General features: G+C 44.0%; 1 protein-coding gene across 4 annotated transcripts in view; it reads left to right on the top strand.

Moving 5' to 3' along the window:
* The window catches only part of LOC139265721 (mitochondrial fission factor-like), a 28,682-nt gene extending 13,173 nt beyond the window's left edge, over positions 1 to 15,509 (top strand). For all 4 annotated transcript variants that reach the window (XM_070883006.1, XM_070883007.1, XM_070883009.1 and 1 more), the window contains 3 exons: positions 1,761 to 1,832; positions 10,892 to 10,970; positions 11,375 to 15,509. In XM_070883006.1, coding sequence (XP_070739107.1) covers positions 1,761 to 1,832; positions 10,892 to 10,970; positions 11,375 to 11,506 — 283 coding nt within the window. In that variant the 3' untranslated portion in view covers positions 11,507 to 15,509. The remainder of the gene's footprint in view (positions 1 to 1,760; positions 1,833 to 10,891; positions 10,971 to 11,374) is intronic.
* Positions 15,510 to 22,824: the final 7,315 nt, after the last annotated feature.

The following is a 22,824-nucleotide window of genomic DNA, read 5'->3' as shown; positions in this document are numbered from 1 at the left end:
AGGTTCAGGACGTTGCTACTGAAACTTCTGTTTTTTCTGGTTTAGAGGTTAAAATATTTTTCCCTTTTTGGTGGAGGAAAGGAATGTTGGGTGAACCACCCGATGATTTCTCTGTAGTGTAATTCAATATATTTCCATGTTTTGGGCCAATTACAATCAGCAGGAAATTGAGAAAGGAAGGAATTTGGAGACTGTCAGCAAACCACATGGTTGAGGAAGCTAACATGAGCAGCACGCACCATACACTGGAGCTGTTTAAAACAGCAATGTGTTTTGCACCCTTTATTCACAGCAGTTACTATTGTGGAAACTGGTGAAGGGACTAACTTTTGCATGTCTTATGTAAAACTTGCTGTGTATTAACTTTGTTTACTTTGTTGTGCATGTAATGAGCTGCTAGCAAATGTCATTTTGAGGTTGCAACCTCTTTTTAAACTTTTACTGTGGGTTTTATATCTGGGTTTTCAGGTGGATGATCAATTTTTAAATTATGCGAGTAGCAATATTCTGTAAAGAAGAAAATATTTGCATTGCTTTGATGTTATGATGTAAAATGTGACACAATCCATTTTTGAACTGATATAATTTAGGCATGTGATAACGCAAACTGATGGGATATGGGTTTAATTCCCCCCATTCTGCTGAGATTCGGATATCGTAATGCATAGGGGTATTGTGTAGATGTACCTTTGCAAGAATGGCTATTTGGAAGGAGGGTTTTTCCTGTGTAATGCCTCTACACTTCCTGGCATCCAGCTGTGAACATTGGTAGAAGCTTGAGAGCAGAACATGCACGGCATGCTTCCTGTGGGAAAACCAGAGTGCTGAGGGAAAGTAGAGAAATTTCATGTTCTCAGTAAAAAAAAAACTTTCAACCGTTTTCAACATTTCCATTTTGATTTACCCATAATGCTAGAAAGGAACTATTGTGAGTGAGATTTCAATGTACACACAATCTGGTGACACAAAAGCAAAATACTGCAGATGATGAAATCTGGAATAAAAACACAAAATGTTGGAAATCTCAGCGGATCAAGCAGCATCTGTGGCGAGAAAGCACAGTTAATGTTTCGGGTCGATGACACTTCGTCAGAACTGTAGAGTGTTCGGAAAGAACAGATGCTGCCTGACCTGCTGAGATTTCCAACATTTTCTGTTTTTATACTGGTGACACACACATTCAGTACTTTGTGCCAAATATTATAGTCTGGTCCGAGTAAGATCATCTGTTGTTCTCGGTACGGATACTCATTAAACATTGAGCAGAGTACCATTCTACTCTGAGTTTCACATTCTTAGCTGATTTTTTTTTTAAACTGTAGAACATGTGATGGAGCTGTAAATACTTGTGTAGGAATAATACCAGCAATCGTAGAGATAGTAAGGTGGAGCATTGCATTGATGTTCAAACATGTTGTGTTGTGGGTCGGTGTCTAACTTCCTACATGGGTTTTATACATGCTGTAGGGAAAAGTGCTGGGCAATTTTCTGTGGATGGACAAATCAGTGGCTGAGTTACTCTTTGTCCTCTGTTGTGGGCCTCTTCACCTTTGGATGCAGAGCAGCATTGGTAGATGTCAAGTAAACTGACTTGCCACATTTTTGCCCGGGGAATCGTGTGTGGCACAAAAGATCCTTTTAAAAACAAGTGGGAGAAATTTTAAAAAAAAGGAGGAATGACTAAATTCCATAGGGGCTTTGTGATATTTAAATTGCTGTGGTATTTCTGTGGCCAATTCATTTTTTTTTCCACTTTTAAGGAATCGTTTCCATAACCAGTCCCTTTCTGGCAGTGTGTACTCCGATGTGATCAATCAGACAAGGAATCAAAGGTGATTAGCATAGTTACTTTCTTGATTAACTTGCTTTTTGCATTAACATGCTGTGGTGTTAGTTTCATTCTTGCTTTCTAAATGTTATATCCTGCTGTAAGTACTTTATGCCATGGACGAGTCTTTTTAGTCATTTAAAACATAGTGTAAATAGAGCTTGCATCTACATACTGCATCACGGCTGGTCTGAAATGCTGGCTTTTATTCAAATCAGTGAAATTGGTCTGGGTTACATGTCGGCTGTCCCCAAAATGTGTCATGAGTGGCTGAGGAGGGAAGTAAAAATGTAAGTGTCTATTTGCTTGAGAGCAAAAGTAAGCTGTAAAAAATTGAGGATATTTACTAAAATTGTATACATATTGTTGTGTACGAGACAGAATGGGAGAGGATTTGTAAAGAAAGTATTCCCCTGCTCCCTTTTCCCCTCCATGGGCTTTTCTTTGGTCCTCTGCTGTTTGTTACTCCTTGTCCTTGTTTACAATTTCTCTACGGGCTTGCTACACCTTGTCTCCATCTTATTTCAGCCCTCTATCTGAACTCGTGTCTCCTGGACTACTTTGTGCCCTTGGTCCCATCAAAGGTGCACAGGCTTCAGCCATCATGTCCTTGTAGTCTGGAGTACTCTTGTGGAAATCCTCCATCTTGCTAGATCTTTCCCAACTTCAAAAACCTCCCCAAAATCTATTACTTTGACCATGCTTTTAGACCCCTCACTTAAATTTTCTTCCTCCACCCTGAAGTGCCTTAGAATCTTTCACTATGTTAACATGCTATATAACGACAAATTGTTGTACTCATAAATGGTATTAATTGTAATATAAAATTTGCCAATGCCACCAAGAAAATAATAAAACTTCAAAGGAAGCTGGACCAGATGAGTGGGGTATGGAATGATGGCTCTAATTGAATGTAAGTAAAGGGATAGGTTTGTGTACATGGAAAGGAAACATGTTCATGATAAAAGGATGCCCATTAATGGAAGAAATGTTGTAATTATTGACCGTGAAGTTTCCAATCAATACGAAGCTGTAGCCAACAAGACTAAATCTTAGTATCTGTTTATGGAGATGCATTTGAAGGCTACAAGTCCTGTAACTGTGACAAATTGAAGATTTGTCTTTTCATGTTGTAAGACAGCCTAAATCTCAATATTTTATTAAGAATCTGTGATGTGTTGGATTTCTGCCACTTGAGAACAGTCCCTACAAATTGTATTTGGAAGTGTGTGTGGAGGGGAATTCTCTGTTGACTTGATTTCTCTGTATTGGGGAAAATCCACATCACTGGCAGATGAGCCACCTCTGTTCAGTGGATTCCTCAACAAGTCAGAGAAGCATTAAAGCACACAGGGGTGATAGAAGGATAGATATATCATCAAGCTGTGATCTGCTCAGATTTAGTGTCCTTTGTATACTATGATACAAAGCCTTTTGAAGAGCTGTCAACTGTGTTTGTCCCAAGGAGAAGGGGGGCCTGTTTATCAAATGCTCAGCTTTTCTTTATTCCAAAAGTGGCAAATAGCTTGGTATCTGATAACTTCATTGATCCCATGAAATACAATTTGATGGGACTGTCACTGCAAGAATTGTTTTGCACTGGATGAGCTTTGATTAATTTTGAGCGGTATCTGTTTCCTTTTCAGTAAACAGATACCGCTCACTTAAAGTCATTTAATTCTATTAAGATACCTTTTAAAAGAAATAAATTGCATTTATACAGCACCTTTCACATCCTCTGGGACATCACAAAGCCCTTCACAGGAAATTAGTTACTGCTGGTTTGGTATTCCTCCATCTCAAATCAGACTTCAAAAGTAAAGAATGCTCATCATTGTTGCAACATATCAACAACAATAACTTGCATTTATATAGAATCATAGAAGCTTACAGCACGGAAGGAGGCCATTTCGGCCCATCGTATCCGCGCCAGCCAACAAGAGGCTATCCAGCCTAATCCCACTTCCCAGCTCTAGATCCATAACCCTGCAGGTTACGGCACTTCAAGTGCACATCCAAGTACTTTTTAAATGTGGTGAAGGTTTCTGCCTCTACCACCCTTTCAGGCAGTGAGTTCCAGACCCCCACAACCCTCTACGTGAAGAAATTTCCCCTCAAATCCCCTCTAAACCTTCTACCAATTACTTTAAATTTATGCTCCCTGGTTGTTGACCCCTCTTCTAAGGGAAATAGGCCCTTTCTATCCACTATATCTAGGCCTCTTATAATTTTATACACCTCAATGAGGTCTCCCCTCAGCTTCCTCTGTTCCAAGGAAAACAAACCCAGCCTATCCAATCTGTCCTCATAGCTAAGATTCTCTACTCCCGGTAACATCCTCGTAAATCTCCTCTGTACCCTATCCAGTGCAATCCCACAGTGGAGTGGAGTGGAGTATTAAAGTGACAGGCGACCGGAAGCTCCGGGTCACACTTACGGATTGAATGGAGGCGTTCCACAAAGTGGTCACCCAATCCGTGCTTGGTCTCCCAAATGTAAATGAGACCACATCGGGAGCAGCAAATACTGTATACTAAATTGAAAGAAGTACAAGTAAATTGCGGTTTTATCTGGAAGGAGTATTTAGGGCTCTGGTTAGTGGGAAGGGAGGAGGTAAAAGGGCAGGTGTTGCATCTCCTGCGCAAGCACGGGAAGGTGCCGTGAGAAGGGGGGGGGGTGCTTGGGGTGACTGCGGAATGGACCAAGGTGTTGCGGAGGGAGCGGTCCCTTCAGAATGCGGGGAGGGGAAGATATGATTGGTGGTGGGATCATGCAGGAGGTGATGGGAACGGCGGAGGATGATCCGCTGATCATGGAGGCTGGTGGGGTGAAAGGTGAAGACAAGGGGAACCCTGTTGTGCTTCTGAGAGGGAGGGGAAGGGGTGAGAGCAGAGGTGCAGGAAATAGAACGAACACGGCCGAGGGCCATGTTAACCACAGCAGAGGGGAATCCTCGGTTGAGGAAAAAAGAAGACATGTCAGAGGCACTCGTGTGAAAAGTCGTCATCAGTGCAGATGCGATGGAGACGGAGAAACTGGGAGAACTGCCACAGAATACCCATTGTTTCAGCCTATTTTTGCTCCACAGAACTTATTTCCTCCTATCTCTACCCTTTTTTTTCTACCCTTGTCCACTCTCTTCCCAACTACATCCGCAACTACTCCAACGCTCTCCGTCACTTTTCCAGTTTCTCGCCCCCAATTGTCTCCTTTTCACCATGGTTGTCCAATTCCTCTACACTTCCGTCCTCCATCAGGATGGCCAGAGGGCGTCCCACTTCTTCCTTGAGCAGAGGCCCAACCAGTTCCCATCCACCACCACCCTCCTCCACCTGGCTGAACTTGTTCTCACATTGAATAACTTCTTCTTGAACTGCATTCACTTTCTCCAAATTAAAGGTGTTGCTATGGGAACCCGCATGGGTCCCAGCCACGCCTGCCTTTTCGTGGGATATGTGGAACATTCTTTGTTACAGTCCTACTCGGGTCCCCTCCCTCACCTTTTTTTCTGGTACATTGATAACTGTATCGGTGTCGTTTCCTGCTCTCGCCCTGAACTAGAAAATTTCATGCACTTTGCATCCAATTTCCACTCTTCCCTCAACTTCACATGGTCCATCTCCGACTCTTCCCTTTCCTTCCTCGACTTCTCTGTCTCCATTTCTGGGGATAGGCTTTCGACCAGTATCCACTAAAAGAGCCCACTGACTCCCACAGCTACCTGAACTTCCTCCCATCCCGCATCCTGTAAGGACTCCATTCTATTCTCCCAGTTTCTCCGTCTCCGTCGCATCTGCTCTGACGATGCCACCTTCCACACTAGTGCCCCTGACATGTCTTCCTTTTTCCTCAAGCAAGGATCCCCCTCCGCCGTGGTTAACATGGCCCTCGACCGTGTCCGTACTATTTCCCGTACCTCTGCTCTCACCCCTCCCCTCCCTCTCAGAACCATGACTGGGTTCCCCTTGTCCTCACCTTTCACCCCACCAGCCTCCACGTTCAACGGATCATCCTCCGCCATTCCCGCCATCTCCGGCGTGATCTCACCACCAATCACATCTTCCTGCTTTCCTCCTTCCTCAGCATTCCGAAGGGATCGCTCCCTCTGCGACACCCTGGTCCATTCCGCAGTCACCCCTAGTACCCCCTCCCCTTTCCACGGCACCTTCCCGTGCAAGCGCAGGAGATGCAACACCTGCCCTTTTACCTCCTTCCTTCCCACTATCCAGGGCCCCAAATACTCTTTCCAGGTGAAACAGCGATTTACTTGAACAACTTTCAATTTAGTATACTGTTTTCACTGCTCCCGATGTGATGATCTCGACATTGGGGAGGCCAAGCTCAGATTGGGTGACCGCTTTGCGGAACACCTCCGTGCTGTACATAAGTTTGACCCTGAGCTTCCGGTCGCCTGTCACTTTAATTCTCCACTCCACTACCACTCTGATATCTCCATCCTCAGATTCCTACACTGTTCCAATGAAGCTCAATGCAAGCTCGAGGAACAGTACCTCAGCTTTTGTTTAGGCACTTTACAGCCTTCTGGACTCAACATCGAGTTCAACAATTTCAGAGCATAACCTCTACTCATCTTTGGCTCCCTCTTTCCCCCCATGCTTATGTTTTTTTTCTCTTTGTTGCCAATATCAGCTGGTCATTATTCCGCCATTCATGCCCTACCTAGATGAACTTTTTCTAACTCCGCCCATTACCATTTCAATTCGGCCCATCATCCCTTTTGTCTATCTAATCTCTCCTGCTTTCCACCCTATCACAGACCTTCCCTTTTGTTCTTTCTTCCCCTCCCCCTTTCAGTGCTTCTTAAAAATGTGTTCTTTTCGAACATTCGGCAGTTTCTGACGAAGGGTCATCAACCTGAAACGTTAACTGTTTTTCTCTCCAAAGATGCTGCCTGACCCGCTGAGATTTCCAGCATTTTCTGTTTTTATTTCATAGAAAAACATAGAAACATAGAAAATAGGTGCAGGAGTAGGCCATTTGGCCCTTCTAGCCTGCACCGCCATTCAATGAGTTCATGGCTGAAAATGCAACTTCAGTACCCCATTCCTGCTTTCTCGCCATACCCCTTGATCCTCCTAGTAGTAAGGACTACATCTAACTCCTTTTTGAATATATTTAGTGAATTGGCCTCAACAACTTTCTGTGGTAGAGAATTCCACAGGTTCACCACTCTCTGGGTGAAGAAGTTTCTCCTCATCTCGGTCCTAAATGGCTTACCCCTTATCCTTAGACTGTGAACCCTGGTTCTGGACTTCCCCAACATTGGGAACATTCTCCCTGCATCTAACCTGTCTAAACCCATCAGAATTTTAAACGTTTCTATGAGGTCCCCTCTCATTCTTCTGAACTCCAGTGAATACAAGCCCAGTTGATCCAGTCTTTCTTGATAGGTCAGTCCCGCCATCCCGGGAATCAGTCTGGTGTACCTTCGCTGCACTCCCTCAATAGCAAGAATGTCCTTCCTCAGGTTAGGAGACCAAAACCGTACACAATACTCCAGGGTGTGGCCTCACAAAGGCCCTGTACAACTGTAGCAACACCTCCCTGCCCCTGTACTCCAATCCCCTCGCTATGAAGGTCAACATGCCATTTGCTTTCTTAACCGCCTGCTGTACCTGCACGCCAACCTTCAATGACTGATGTACCATGACACCCAGGTCTCATTGCACCTCCCCTTTTCCTAATCTGTCACCATTCAGATAATAGTCTGTCTCTCTGTTTTTACCACCAAAATGAATAACCTCACATTTATCCACATTATACTTCATCTGCCATGCATTTGCCCACTCACCTAACCTATCCAAGTCGCTCTGCAGCCTCATAGCATCGTCCTCACAGCTCACACTGCCACCCAACTTAGTGTCATCCGCAAATTTGGAGATACTACATTTAATCCCCTCATCCAAATCATTAATGTACAATGTAAACAGCTGGGGCCCCAGCACAGAACCTTGCGGTACCCCACTAGTCACTGCCTGCCATTCTGAAAAGTACCCATTTACTCCTACTCTTTGCTTCCTGTCTGACAACCAGTTCTCAATCCATGTCAGCACACTACCCCCAATCCCATGTGCTTTAACTTTGCACATTAATCTCTTGTGTGGGACCTTGTCGAAAGCCTTCTGAAAGTCCAAATATACCACATCAACTGGTTCTCTCTTGTCCACTTTACTGGAAACATCCTCAAAAAATTCCAGAAGATTTGTCAAGCATGATTTCCCTTTCACAAATCCATGCTGACTTGGACCTATCATGTCACCTCTTTCCAAATGCGCTGCTATGACATCCTTAATAATTGATTCCATCATTTTACCCACTGGCTGACCAGTCTATAATTCCCTGTTTTCTCTCTCCCTCCTTTTTTAAAAAGTGGGGTTACATTGGCTACCCTCCACTCGATAGGAACTGATCCAGAGTCAATGGAATGTTGGAAAATGATTGTCAATGCATCCGCTATTTCCAAGGCCATCTCCTTAAGTACTCTGGGATGCAGTCCATCAGGCCCTGGGGATTTATCGGCCTTCAATCCCATCAATTTCCCGACTAATAAGGATTTCCCTCAGTTCCTCCCCCTTACTAGACCCTCTGACCCCTCAGATTCCAGCATCCGCAGTATTTTGCTTTTGTGTAGAGAGTCGGGATAAATGGGTAATTTTGAGGTTGGAAAACTGTAACTAGTGGGGTGCCACAGGGATCAGTGCTGGGGCCTCAACTATTTACAATCTATATTAATGACTTGGATGAAGGGACCGTGTGTAATGTAGCCAAATTTACTGATGATACCAAGGTAGGTGGGAAAGCAAGTTGTGAGAAGGACACAAAGAATCTGCAAAGGCATATAGGTAGGCTAAATGAGTGGGCAAAAAATTGGCAGATGGAGTATAATGTGGGAAAATGTGAGGTTATCCACTTTGGTAGGAAAAATAAAAAAGCAAATTATTATTTAAATGGAGAGAGATTACAAAATGCTGCGGTACAGAGGGAGCTGGAGGTCCTTGTACATGAAACACAAAAAGTTAGCCTGCAGGTACAACAGGTATTAGGAAGGCAAATGGAATGTTGGCCTTTATTCCAAGGGGGATGGAGTATAAAAGTAGGGAAGTCCTGCTACAACTGTACAGGGCATTGGTGAGACCACAGCTGGAGTACTGGGTACAATTTTGGTCTCCTCATAGGCGGTCCCTCGAACGAGAATGACTTGCTTCCATACCAAAAGGAATGAGTTTGCAGATGTTTCAATGAAGGACCCGATATTCCAGTCCTGAACTCGAGGGGTGGAAAATACCCGTGTGTGGATTTTTTTTAACATGTGGTGACCGTTGCACATCAGCCACCACACGGGCTTGACAGAGCTAAGCCTTTATCCAGTGGCAAGGACGACTGGAGCCCTGTTCTGCTGCACGGACCTAGTGCACACACATATCACAGCGTGAGCTGGTCTGTGGGCCCTCTGCTGTTCTGGGCCCCGTACCCCATTCGCCGCTCCTCCGCCACAATCACTCTCCGCTCTTCCGCCACGATCTCTCGCCGAACCTCCGCCACAAAACATTTGCCTCACCTGTGCCATAATCTGTCACCGCACCTCCGCACCAAACATTCGCCGCACCTCTGCCGCGATCACTCGCCGAATCTCAGCCACGATCCCTCACCGCTCCTCCGCCCCGATTATCCGCCACATTTCTACCTCGATCTCTCGCCGCTTCTCCGCCTCCATCATTCATCACACTTCCGCCACGATCTCTCGCCGCTCATCCGTACCGATCTCTCGCCGCTCATCCGCCCTGACCTTCCCGCTCCTCTGCTGTACCTGGGCCCCGCAGATGTTCCTGCCCATGCTCCAAACGGCGACCTGGGTTTTGATGATGTCACCCAGTCACCCACCTCGAAGCCATCGCACACTTGGAGTAGCTCGCGCTGGAAGTTGTAGTGGTATGCTCCAGCTCTTTTATCCTCCCGACCTGCGGTGGGATATACTTGTATTGAAGGCAGTTCAGAGAAGGTTCACTAGGTTGATTTCTGAGATGAAGGGGTTGTCATATGAAGAAAGGTTTAGCACGTTGGGCCTATACTCATTGGAGTTTAGAAGAATGAGAGGAGATCTTATTGAAACATATATTATGAGGGGGCTTGACAAGGTAGATGCAGAGAGGATGTTTCACCTCGTAGGGGAATCTAGAACTAGGCATAGTTTCAGAATAAGGGGTCGCCCATTTAAAACAGCGATGAGGAGGAATTTCTTCTTTGAGAGTCGTGAATCTGTGGAATACTCTACCCCAGAGAGCTGTGGAGGCTGGGTCATTGAATATATTTAAGTTGGAGGTCGACAGATTTTTGAACGATAAGGGAGTCGAGGGTTATGGGGGAGCGTTGAGGCTAAGTTCAGATCAATTAATGGCCTACTCCTGCTCCTATTTCCTATGTTCTTATGTATGTTATTTTCTTGTAGCTAGAATGTGCCATAATCCTTGAGGGTTGCAGTCTGAAGAGGTCTGTTCAGCACAGTAACTGTGCTGCCCTTGTCCTAACTCGCACCAAGTCCCGTTCACCCATCACCCCTGTGCTCGCTGAACCACATTGGCTCCCGGTTAAGCAATGCCTCAATTTTAAAAATCTCTTCCATGTTTTCAAATCACTCCATGGCCTCACCATCTATGTAATCTCCTCCAGCTCTACAACCCTCCAAGATATCAGCGCTTTAATTCTGGCCTCTTGAGCATTCCCGATTTTAATTGCTTCACCATTGGTGGTTGTTCTTTTTAGCTGCCAAGGCCCTAAGCTCTCTGCCTCTCTACCTCTTATTCCTCCTTAAAACCTACCTCTTTGACCAAGCCTTTGTATATCTATCCTAATATCTCTTTATATGCCTTGGTTTCAAATTTTGTTTGATAATACGCCTGTGAAGCGCCTTTGGATGTTTTGGTACATAGGTGCTATATACATACAAGTTGTTGTAATTAAAGGATTGATATAGACTACTTTTATAAAGCCAGTATTCGAGATGAACAAAGTAGATTTGTTAATGTTTGTCTTTTTATTTTCCAGCATGACTCATGAATGCACAATACCCGAGGGAGTACTTGAAAATTTCAGTGTAATGGAAATCGTAACACTCCGACGTCAGGTAAGAATTTCTGACCAGCAGCATTTACAAGAATGTTGTAAATGCAGTGGTTGGACTACTGCAGAAACAGAAGCTTTCCTGTAGTTGGGGGTCAGTTATATTCTCGGAGCAGTGTGTGTCACTACCTGAAAAAGCTTAATGTCTTCAGTTACACAGCATGAAGTAGAGGCGCTGGACACTCAGTCCTAACTCTTAGAACTTCCAAGCAAATCCTGATGCAAAATAAAATAAAGCCTTACTTTAACAATACATTGACCTCCCAGCAAATGATTCAGTTTGCTGAGGTACACTTTCCATCTGATTTAAATCCTTGAAAGAAAGCATTTTTTAGATGCTGTTGTAGTTTTTGTTTTGGCGTTGAGCTCCTTCAGTGCACAATAGGGTCCACCCTTTCTCTCTTGCAGTTGAACAAGTTGAATCGGCGCCTACAATTATTGGAACAGGAGAGTCGGGACCATGCTCGAAAGGAATTTGTCCTCTATTCCATCATCATTGCAGCATGTTTTGTCAACAGTTGGCTCTGGCTGAGGAAGTAAATTCGTTCTAACTGCACATGTAGAGCTGGGAAACACTGCTACAAACAGACTGAAACCATCTTCTGAATGCAGCATGATGGGCGTCATCGTTTCTTTTATGCAACAACCTGTATCATTACTGAAATACAAGGGAATGATGTCCTTTAGAACTGTTTGCTAACATGATTTTAATAGCACAGTGATGTGGGTTTGGGAGAAGTTGTAGTATAATGTGTTCAAAACCTAATTAATTACTTTAAAGCAAACTAACAACTTTTTCTTTAATTTACATCGTGTGGGAAACCTTAACATACTGCTAATGCAAACTTTACTGCAATTATTGGGAGCATATTGAAGAATTTTATGCACAAACAAGTTGATAAACCAGCAGAGAGATTGAAAAAAAAAATGCCTTTTGATGGTAAACAAAATCCCTTCTGTGCTTTCTAGATGTCCCTCCACTAATAAGAACATAAGAAATAGGAGCAGGAGAAGGCCATATGGCCCCTCGAGCCTACTCTGCCATTTAATACGATCATGGTTGATCCGATCATGAACTCAGGTCCACTTCCCTGCCCGCTCTCCATAACCCCTTATTCCCTTATCATTTAAGAAACTGTCTATTTCTGTCTTAAATTTATTCAATGCCCCAGCTTCCACAGCTCTCTGAGGCAGCGAATTCCACAGATCCACAACCCTTTGAGAGAATACATTTCTCTTCATCTCAGTTTTAAATGGGCGGCCCCTTATTCTAAGATTATGCCCTCTAATTCCAGTCACCTCCATCAGTGGAAACATCCTCTCTGCATCCACCTGGTCAAGCCCCCTCATAAGCTTATACGTTTCGCTAAGATCACCTCTCATTCGTCTGAATTCCAATGAGTAGAGGCCCAACCTACTCAACCTTTCCTCATAAGTCAATCCCCTCATCTCTGGAATCAACCTTGTGAACCTTCTCTGAACTGCCTCCAAAACAAGTATATCCTTTCGTAAATATGGAAACCAAAACTGCACACACTATTCCAGGTGTGGCCTCACCAATACCCTGTACAACTGTAGTAAGACTTCCCTGCTTTTATACTCCATCCCCTTTGCAATAAAGGCCAAGATTCCACTGGCTTTCCTGATCACTTGCTGTACCTGCATACAAACCTTTTGTGTTTCATGCACAAGTATCCCCAGGCCCCGCTGTACTGCAGCACTTTGCAATCTTTCTCCATTTAAATAATAACTTGCTCTTTGATTTTTTTTCTGCCAAAGTGCATGACCTCACACTTTCCAACATTATACTCCATCTGACAAATTTTGGTCCGCTCACTTAGCCTGACTATGTCCTTTTGCAGATTTTATGTGTCCTCCTCACGCATTGTTTTTCCTCCCATCTTTGTATCGCTGGCAAACTTGGCTATATTACACTCAGTCCCTTCCTCCAAGTCGTTAATATAGATTGTAAATAGTTGGGGTCCCAGCACTGATCCCTGCAGCACCCCACTGGTTACTGATTGCCAATCCGAGAATGAGCCATTTATCCCTACTCTCTGTTTTCTGTTCGTTAGCCAATCCTCTATCCATGCTAATATATTACCCCCAACCCTGTGATCTTTTATCTTGTGCAGTAACCTTTTATGTGGCACCTTGTCAAATGCCTTCTGGAAGTCCAAATACACTACATCCACTGGTTCCCCTTTATCCATCCAGTTCATTACATCCTCAAAGAATTCTAGCAAATGACTGCGTCTGCTATAAGTGTTTACTGTGTATGCAGGAACGTCTGAGATTTGTATGTCCCTCTGATGGAGATGTACCTGGTCTCTGCTTACTATTTCCCCAAATGGCCCAACTACATTTGTTACATTGCTGAGTAGAAAGTTATATCTAAACTGCTATTTCAGATCTCACATCTGCACTAACAGGGGATTAAGAACAGGTCAGATGCCTGCTCTGTGGCTTAGAATGAAATATTACATGTGATTACCAAAGAAGGAATCATAGAATTATAGAAATCCATGGCACAGAAGGAGGTAATTCGGCCCATCCCATCTGTGCTGGCCAAAAAAGAGCTATCCAGTCTAAACCCACCTTTAAGCTCCTGGTCCATAGCTTTATAAGTTGCGGCACTTCAAGTGCATATCCAAGTACTTTTTAAATATGATGAGTGTTTCTGCCTCTTCCACCCTTTCAGGCAATGAGTTGCAGACCCCCACCACCTTCTGGGTGAAAACGTTCTTCTTCACTCCCCTCTAATCCTTCTAACAATTACTTTAAATCTATACACCTGGTTATTGATCTCTGCTAAGGGAAATAGGTCCTTCCTATCCACTCTATCTAGGCCCCTCATAATTTTATACACCTCAATCAAGTCTCCCCTCAGCCTCCTCTGTTCCAAAGAAAACAGCCCTAGCCTATCCAATCTTTCCTCATAGCTAAAATTCTCCAGACCTGGCAATATCTTCATAAATCTCATCTGTACCCTCTCTAGTGCAAACATATATTTTGTGTACTGTGGGGGAATTTTTTTTCCAAAGTTGCAAATGTGACATTTTATAAATTCAGTTGAAGATATCTTGACCAATACGGACTTGTATACTTGCTCTGCCAACATGTATATTTTAATTAATTTATATTTAGTCCAGCTACATACTGCATAAGACAGAACCATCTAATGTGTTGCAGCCAGAAGAATCAAAATTCACAGTAACCCAGGGCTACTATTTGGATTTCTAAATTAAAAATATTAGAAACTTAATTTGCTGCCTATTATTACAATGTGAAAAGACTCTAATAACAAATGTTCCTTCTGATTTTTACAGTAATACGTGCTTGCAGATTTAAAATCTGTGTATGAAGAGTAGCAGAAACACTAAGCAGTGTGTTTTGAGGGATGTTATAAGCAGTGTGTTTGAGGGACATTATAAACACAGTGTGCTGTTGAATGAAAGCTGTGTGCATTGATACTGAATTGTGCACAATTTAACATTGTAGTAGTTGTGTTCTAATCTAGTCATCCAGTTGGACAGCTTAAATTTGCACATTTAGTCAGTCAGTAAAAGTATAATTGCATGATAGGATAGTTGGTCAAGCAGGATTTAAATTTGAAATAGGATAAGATGCTCCTCTTGCGTTAGACAATGCATAGTGCAAAGGTAAAGTGAATCCTACAGGTTGTGAGAGGTAATTGGGAAATGTAAGCTTGAGTTGGACGATTTGGGACAAAGATTAAAACCACTTCAGTGCAATGCAAGAAAGAAAGATATTCAATTTAAGGCCAAGCATTGTGAGTAAGAATTCATAGAGAGAAGACAAGTGTAGCTAATTGAGGATTTTCTTGAATAAAATAATGCATATTCCTGTATATGCTTTAAATATAAACAAACAATTTCCTTTGAATCAGAACTGATGCAGTTACTGTTCCCTCTTCAGGTGCAGTGGCAGAACAAGAATATGCCATGGAGGGGTTTATTCCTCTGAGTTCAAACCTATCGAGGCTTATTTTAACTGAGTTCTGCTGAACCACCCAAGTCTTGATAATCTAATTACAGGCCTGTATTACCTAGTATTTTTATATTTTCCTCTTTTTTTTCCTTAAACTAATTTATTTGTTAAAAATAAATATACAGTAACAATATCCTTTTCCGGTGCAGTGACAGTGAGAATTTATTCCTCTGAATTCCAATTAAAAACAAGAAATAGCCATTTAAATACAAGTTTTTTAAAAAAGCACATCTGGATTAAGTGCAGGTTTAAAATCTGTGAGTAAAGATTAGTGGAAAAACTAAGAACAGTGTGTTCAAAGGACAGTATAAATGCTATTGAAGCTGTATGTTGTGGTCAAAACTGTGTAGGGATACTGAATTGTGCAGAGATTTAACAGAGCAGCAATTGTATTAGAATCTGGCCAGTCAGTTGGGACTGCTTAGTTTTGCATTTGTGGACTGGGCATGAACATTTAAATCTGTGCTTGTCTCATTTGTACATTTATGTATGTATGTATAATATATAAAAATATATACCCAATATAGTTTCTTGCACATGAAGGAATGTTTGTGTTCTTTAGTATTTCTGCCCTTCACCGAGATGTGCCCTCTTGGGGTTGCAGAAAGCCTTGGCCAAAATGTTTACAGGAACTTTGTGACCCATGTAATGAAACCAAATTCCTTTGTACATTATTTTTCTGTTTTATATCCTCATCATCTATGCACAAACTAGGCAAGTCTCATTATTGCAATCTAACCTTATGATCCAGTTTCTAATTTAATCTGTACAAAAATAATTCCATGTAATGTTCATGAGAAAGCCCGGGTATAACCACAAAATGTACAGAACTAAAGAATGTTCCTCTCGATTCATGCTATTCTTGGAACAAACTTAAAACAGTTGCAATTTTGTCAAAACTTTTTTGGCACAGAAGTGCGACCAGGGTGCTTGAAAGCCCTTTGGAATACTCCTTTCCTTCCTGCCCAGTTCCAAGATAACTATTCCTGATTTTCCCATCTGGAACGAGGAGTGTTATTAAGGAAACATGAAAATTCACTTAACACTATTCCAAAAAAATACTTGCAACCTGCATTTTACTACAGGCTAATATTCTGCCATTAATAGTGTGGCAGCAATATTCCTTTTTACTGATAAATGAAGGAATGTTCCTGACCTACTGGTCCTGAAAACAATATTACAACTACACGATTCCCAAGACCAAAATCTTCACTTAGAGAGATATATAGATTTTATTTATTGGAAAACTGTACAATATGTCTCTTAGTTCACAGATCCTGAAAACTGCATATCTGTCACGTGCTGCTAAAAAGGTCAGGATTAGCATTCAATTCGCTGTGTAATTACCCTGACACAAATCCTAAGTAACATTGTTTCTACAATGGCTTATTTAGTACCTACTTTATTCCAATTATCTCCCATCCCCAAAGTGTTGAATATTGGTGTATAATACCCTTCTGTTCATACTACGCCCAAGTGGTCATTCTTCATGTTGACAGCGTCAACAGGCTGTTTCTGATCCTGTCCTCAACTGATGTGCACTTTTCAACTGGGTCATTGGATGGTGCTCAGGAGGTGAATCCTTAGCCCAGAGCAATAGCATACGGGGAGCGGGCGGGTAAGTGGAGCTGAGTCCACGGCCAGATCAGCCATGATCTTGTTGAATGGCGGAGCAGGCTCGAGGGGCTAGATGGCCTACTCCTGTTCTTATGTTCTTATAACTGTACTAACCAACTTAGCAGAAAGCAGTGTGATTCAAATTGGTGTTATCCTGATGTGTTTAATATAGTGATGCATTGGATTGGCTTCATCCACTGACTTACTGGGGTAAATATATTTATTGTTTTGAAGTGAAACTTCAAAAAAAACCTTTCCTTTTCCAGTTGTGCCACATGCTGTCCGTCTGATTGGGTAATCTGCTCCAGTGACATTGTGAAAACAGCTGCGCGTGACTCTAGCTGAGATTGGGGAAGCGGAACAGCTGGGAGTCAGAAAACTGGCACCCGACTGCTCCTTAGTGCTATGCTGCCTTCCTATACTATTTACACAACACTCTATTCATCTGGTATCACGTATGCTTAGAGATTGAAATAAGAACAGCTTGTAAACACCAAATTCATGACGATCAGCGATAGAGTAGACAACGTGCTTTGTGTATTCCACACAAATGGATGAACCCATAAGTGTAGAAAATTGGTAATTAGGATTATTAATAGGAAAGAAAACGTCCTAATTGTCTGGATTTATTCTGCAAGTACAAACCACACAAAGTACTTTCTCTTAATCCCCAACATTAAAATTGCCTTTTAAGTTCTTTCTCATAAGTGGAGTACATTCTATTTATACAATGTGCACCGATAAGTTTTTTAAAACTTTTGAATTAGTGAGACTGTAAGATAGAGTAAGATAGTGTGCAGAGTTTAATTCTCTGTCCATTACTCATTTCTGGAGAGGAAGGCAATCAGTCTTGAAAATCACATAAAAGTAAATGGCCGTCAGTAAGGTAGAATGTGGCTATAGATCTATGACTAAACAAAAGCAACTTTAGATAAAATTGAGAAAGGGATTAAATACTTTGTTCTCTCCCACACCATCACTTCCAGACTCCCCCAAGAATCTATTCTTGACCTCTTCTCTACCTTATCGACATTGCAGGCAAGAGATCAACTTTCACACGTATGACAATGGCACCTCCTCTACCTGTCCATTGCCTCTCTAGACCTTTCAACTGCTCTGTGCAGCCAGACTGCTTGTCTGACATCAGTCTTGGATGAGGCATAATTTCCTCCAATTGAACAGCAGGAAATTCTAAATAGTCAAAGTCTGCTCCCTTGCCATTGATTTCATCCTGTCTCTGATCATTTTATTAGGCTGAACTAGATTGTTCATAACTTCTGTGCCATGCTCAACCGAGTTGTGCTTCAATTTCCATATCCTTTCCATCATAAAGGCCACTTCCACCTCTGCAATATTGCCCACCTATACCCCTACCTCAACCCCTTCAATCGGTAAAACCTTTATACATGTCTTTGTCACCTCCAGCCTTGACTACTTCAACATTCTCCTGGTTTGCCTCCCATCCTCCACTCTCCATAAACTCCAGTTTACCCAAACTCTGCTGCACATATCGGGTTGGATTTTTGGCTCATTTGTGCCATATTTAGTGCCTGGGCGGGGCGCAAAAAACGATTTAATTTTTGGCACAGACGAGGCGCACAACATTTTGCACCCAGGCGGAACTTTCGGCAGTGGTTTTGTGGCGGCGCTAATACTTAGTGCCCGCCCGATGTTTTCACCGTTTGGATGATGTCATTCGGCGTGCAACGCTGCGCTAGCGCCCTGGGCAGAACTTTCAAGCATATCACCCAATTTTGCTTCCACCCGGGAACCTGCCAGCAAAAAGCAGTCGCACCCAGTGCTAATGGTGCCATCTTTTATGCACTTAACTTCTCCGCTTTAGAGGATTGGGAGAAGGCGGCTGCGTTTTCCATAATGAAGTTTTATGTGAGTTTATAGTTCGTTTTAAAGGACCTTTTTAAAAGATGGGTCTATACTCTGTCAGCCATTATTCCTGGCTGCTCTGTATGGCACCGAGTTGCAGGAAGGCTTATTGATGATGGAGAGGAAGCCTTACCTCCCCCCCCCCCCCCCCCCACGAGTTTACTGGGAACATCGCTCATACCTGCAACTCTCTGAGGCACAGTGCGTTAGAAGATTGTGTTTCTGAAAAAAAGTGCTGACAGAGATATGCCAGCTCATAAAAGCAGACCTACAGCCTACTAGCGGCAACAATACTGCACTGCCCGTTGAGGTGAAGGTGACTGCGGCACTTGCCTTCTATGAGCGGGGGACATATGCTCTATCTCGCAGCACACTACACATTACTGCATTCGCCAGGTGACTAATGCACCGTACGCACGCAGGATGGACTTCATAAACTTCCCGATGACCAAGGAGACCCAGAATGAGAGGGCTGTAGGTTTTGGACGATTTGCTTTATTCCACAAGGTTCAGGGTGCCCTTGACTGTACACACATCGCCCTGCAAGCAGCTTTACACAATCCAGAGGTTGACCAAAACCGAAAGGGATTCCACTCCATGAACGTACAGATTGTCTGCGACCCACTCAGCGCATCATGGCAGTCAATGCCCAATATCCAGTGAGCATCCATAATGCTTTCACCTTGCATGAGAGCACTGTCTCAGGTCTGTTCCAGTGTCAACCACCAGGCCAGACTGGATGCTGTGGGCAAAGGTTACGGCCTCGCCACCTGGCTCATGACCCCCCACTGGAACTCTCAGACAGAAGCCGAGCATCGCTTTAATGAGAGCCATGCAGCCACATGCAACATCATCAAACAGACAATTGGAGTGCTCAAGCAGCGTTTCCGATGTCTGGATCACTCTGGAGGCTGCCTGCAATGCTCCCCTCGGCAGGTTTCTGAGATCATTGTGTTGTGCTGCATGCCACACAACTTAGCCATCATGAGGGACAGGATTTGCCAATGGGGATTGCAGAACCACCTCGGGAGAGAGGGGAGGAGGAGGAAGATGAGGTAGAGTAGCCTGGCGACAAACCTATGCCACCACAACCACAGGGGAGGCCTGGTGGAGCCTTCGTCGCTGCAAAAGCCTTGCGTCAGCAGCTAAATTCAACGGTTTGCTTGAAGAGTGAACGGCACACAAAATCTGTTGTGCAACGCCGGAGTTAGCACTAATGCTCGTCTGAAACTTTAATTTGGCGAAAGTTTCACGCACTAGCGCTAATGCTAACCCAAAATTCCAGCCCATCCTGTCCTGCTCACTAATTACCCCTGTCCTCACTGACCTGTGTTGGGTCCCATTACAAGTCAGTCAGTCTTCACAGTATGGTTTGTATATGCGGAACACAAAAAATCATATTCTTTAGGCAAGCTGTTGCTCCCGATGTTATCTGTATTCTTGAAGTATCATCATCATCATAGGAAGTCCCTTGAAATTGAGGAAGACTTGTTTCCACTCTCAAAGTGAGTTCTCAGGTGACTGTACAGTCCAATACGGGAATTACAGTCTCTGTCACAGGTGGGACAGACTGTCGTTGAAGGAAAGGGTGGGTGGGGAGTCTGGTTTGCCGCACGCTCCTTCCGCTGTCTGCATTTGTTTTCTACATGCTCTCGGTGACGAGACTCAAGGTGCTCAGCACCCTCCCCGATGCTCTTCCTCCACTTAGGGCGGTCTTTGGCTAGGGATCCAAGGTGTCGGTGGGGATATTGCACTTTATCAAGGAGGCTTTGGGGGTGTCCTTGAAATGTTTCCTCTGCCCACCTGGGGTTCGCTTGCCGTGTAGGAGTTCCGAGTAGAGTGCTTGCTTTGGGAGTCTTGTGTTGGGCATATGGACAACGTGGCATGCCCAACGGAGCTGGTCGAGTGTGGTCAGTGCTTCGATGTTGGCCTGGTCGAGAACACTAACGGTGCGTATATCCGCCCAGGGGATTTGCAGGATCTTGTGGAGACATCATTGGTGGTATTTCTCCAGCGATTTGAGGTGTCTACTATATATGGTCCATATGTCTGAGCCATACAAGAGGGCTGATATCACTACAGCCCTGTAGACCATAAGCTTGGTGCCACATTTGAGGGCCTGATCTTCGAGCACTCCCTTCCTCAGACGACCGAAGGCTGCGCTGGTGCACTGGAGGCGGTGTTGGACCTCGTTGTCGATATCTGCTCTTGCTGATAGTAGGCTCCCGAGGTATGGAAAGTGGTCTACATGGATTTTGATGACTGGGAAGGGACGGGGGGGGGGGGCAGTGCTGTGTGATGGGGTCAGGTTGGTTGAGGACCTTTGTCTTTTGGATGTTTAGTGTATGCTTTTGCACGCCTCAGTGAAGATGTTGACGATGGTTTGGAGTTCAGCCTCTGAATGTGCGCAGACGCAAGACGTACTGTAGTTCGACGACAGAGGATGGGACGGTCTTGGATCTAACCTGGAGGCGACGAAGGTTGAACAGGTTCCCACTGGTTCTATAGTTTAGTTCCACTCCAGCGGAGAGCTTGCTGAGCGTGTGAGATAGTGTGCCACAGGGAAAAGAATGAATTTTTGCCAGTGGGTTATGCACCAGAAATAGCATAGCCTACACATCATGTCCTAAAATCTCTGAATTCTTAAGATACCACCATGCTAACAGACCATGTATCTCAGGCTAAAAACTACTAAATAAGTTTGTTGTAAGTAAAATTATGTATGTCAAAAAAGATAAATCAGATTTAAAAAAATAATGGTCCTTATTTCTCACTGGTACATTGGAACTTTTGAGGTTAACATGATAAGCATAATCCCTACAGTCCTTTTACTGAGTCTTTGTTGTTTTAGAAATTATATTATTGGTGTTTCAGCCTCCATAGAGTTCTGCCTTACCACTGGAGTGCAGTTAAGCAATTAAATCACATGAACTGAAGAACATGGGACCTGGTTATCTGTCTCTCTTTACTTTGATGGCTAAGGTGGCACAAAGGAAGATAAAAATGGCATTCTTCCTGATGAATAAAGCTTCAAAAATACTTCTTGCTGTGATGGAACAGACACCAGAGGAATCCACAGATGTAAACAATTCCAACCTCGCCAAACAAAATTTAAATGAGTCATTATTATACAATATGCTTCCAGATCATCATAGGCAGTCCCTCGGAATTGAGGAGGACTTGCTTCCACTCCCAAAGTGAGTTCTTTGATGGCTGAACAGTCCAATACGAGAGCCACAGACCCTGTTACAGGTGGGACAGACATTCGTCGAGGGAAGGAGTCGGTGGGGCTGGTTTGCCGCGCGCTCCTTCCGCTGCCTGCTCTTGGCCTCTTCATGCTCTTTGCATTAAGACTCGATGAACTCAACACCCTCCTGGATGGACTTTCTCCACCTCGGGCGGTCTTTGGCCAGGGTCTCCCAGGTGTCAGTGGTGATGTCGTACTTTAACAGGGAGGCTTTGAGGGTGTCCTTACAACGTTTCCGCTGTCCCCCTTTGGCTCGTTTACCATGAAGGAGCTCCGCATAAAGCATTTGCTTAGGGAGTCTCGTATCTGGCATGCGAACTGTGGCCTGCCCAGCGAAGCTGATCAAGTGTGGTCAGTGTTTCAATACTGGGGATGTTAGCTTGGTTGAGGACACTGAAGTTGGTGCGCCTGTCCTCCCAGGGGATTTGTAGGATCTTGCGGAGACATCGTTGGTGATATATCTCCAGTGACTTGAGGTGACTTCTATACATCGTCCATGCCTCAGATCCATACAGGAGGACGGGTATTGCTACAGCCCTGTAGACCATGAGCTTGGTGGCAGATTTGAGGGCCTGGTCTTCAAACACTCTTTTCCTCAGACGGCCGAAGGCTGCACTGGCGGCGATGCTGAATCTCCGCATCAATGTCTGCCTTTGTTGATAAGTGGCTCCCGAGATACTTTGTCTAGGGCTGCGCCGTGGATCTTGATGATTGGAGGGCAATGCTGTGAGGCGGTGACAGGTGGTGGAGGACCTTTGTCTTACGGATGTTAAGTGTAAGGCCTATGCTTTCATATGCCTCAGTGAATACACTGACTATATCTTGGAGTTCAGCCTCTGAATGTGCACAGACGCAGGCGTCGTCCGCATACTGCAGCTCAATGACAGAGGTTGGGGTGATCTTGGACCTGGCCTGGAGGTGGCGTAAGTTAAACAGCTTCCCACTGGTTCTGTAGTTTAGTTCCACTCCAGCGGGGAGCTTGTTGATTGTGAGGTGGAGCATGGCAGTTAGGAAGATTGAGAAGAGGGTTGGAACGATGACGCAGCCCTGTTTGATCCCGGTCCGTACGTGGATTGGGTCTGTAATGGATCCGTTGGTA

This window comes from Pristiophorus japonicus, chromosome 6, assembly GCF_044704955.1.
Source record: "Pristiophorus japonicus isolate sPriJap1 chromosome 6, sPriJap1.hap1, whole genome shotgun sequence".
Lineage (NCBI taxonomy): Eukaryota > Metazoa > Chordata > Chondrichthyes > Pristiophoridae > Pristiophorus > Pristiophorus japonicus.
Note: the sequence above shows the minus strand (reverse complement) of the source record. Positions and strands in the feature narration are given on the sequence as shown.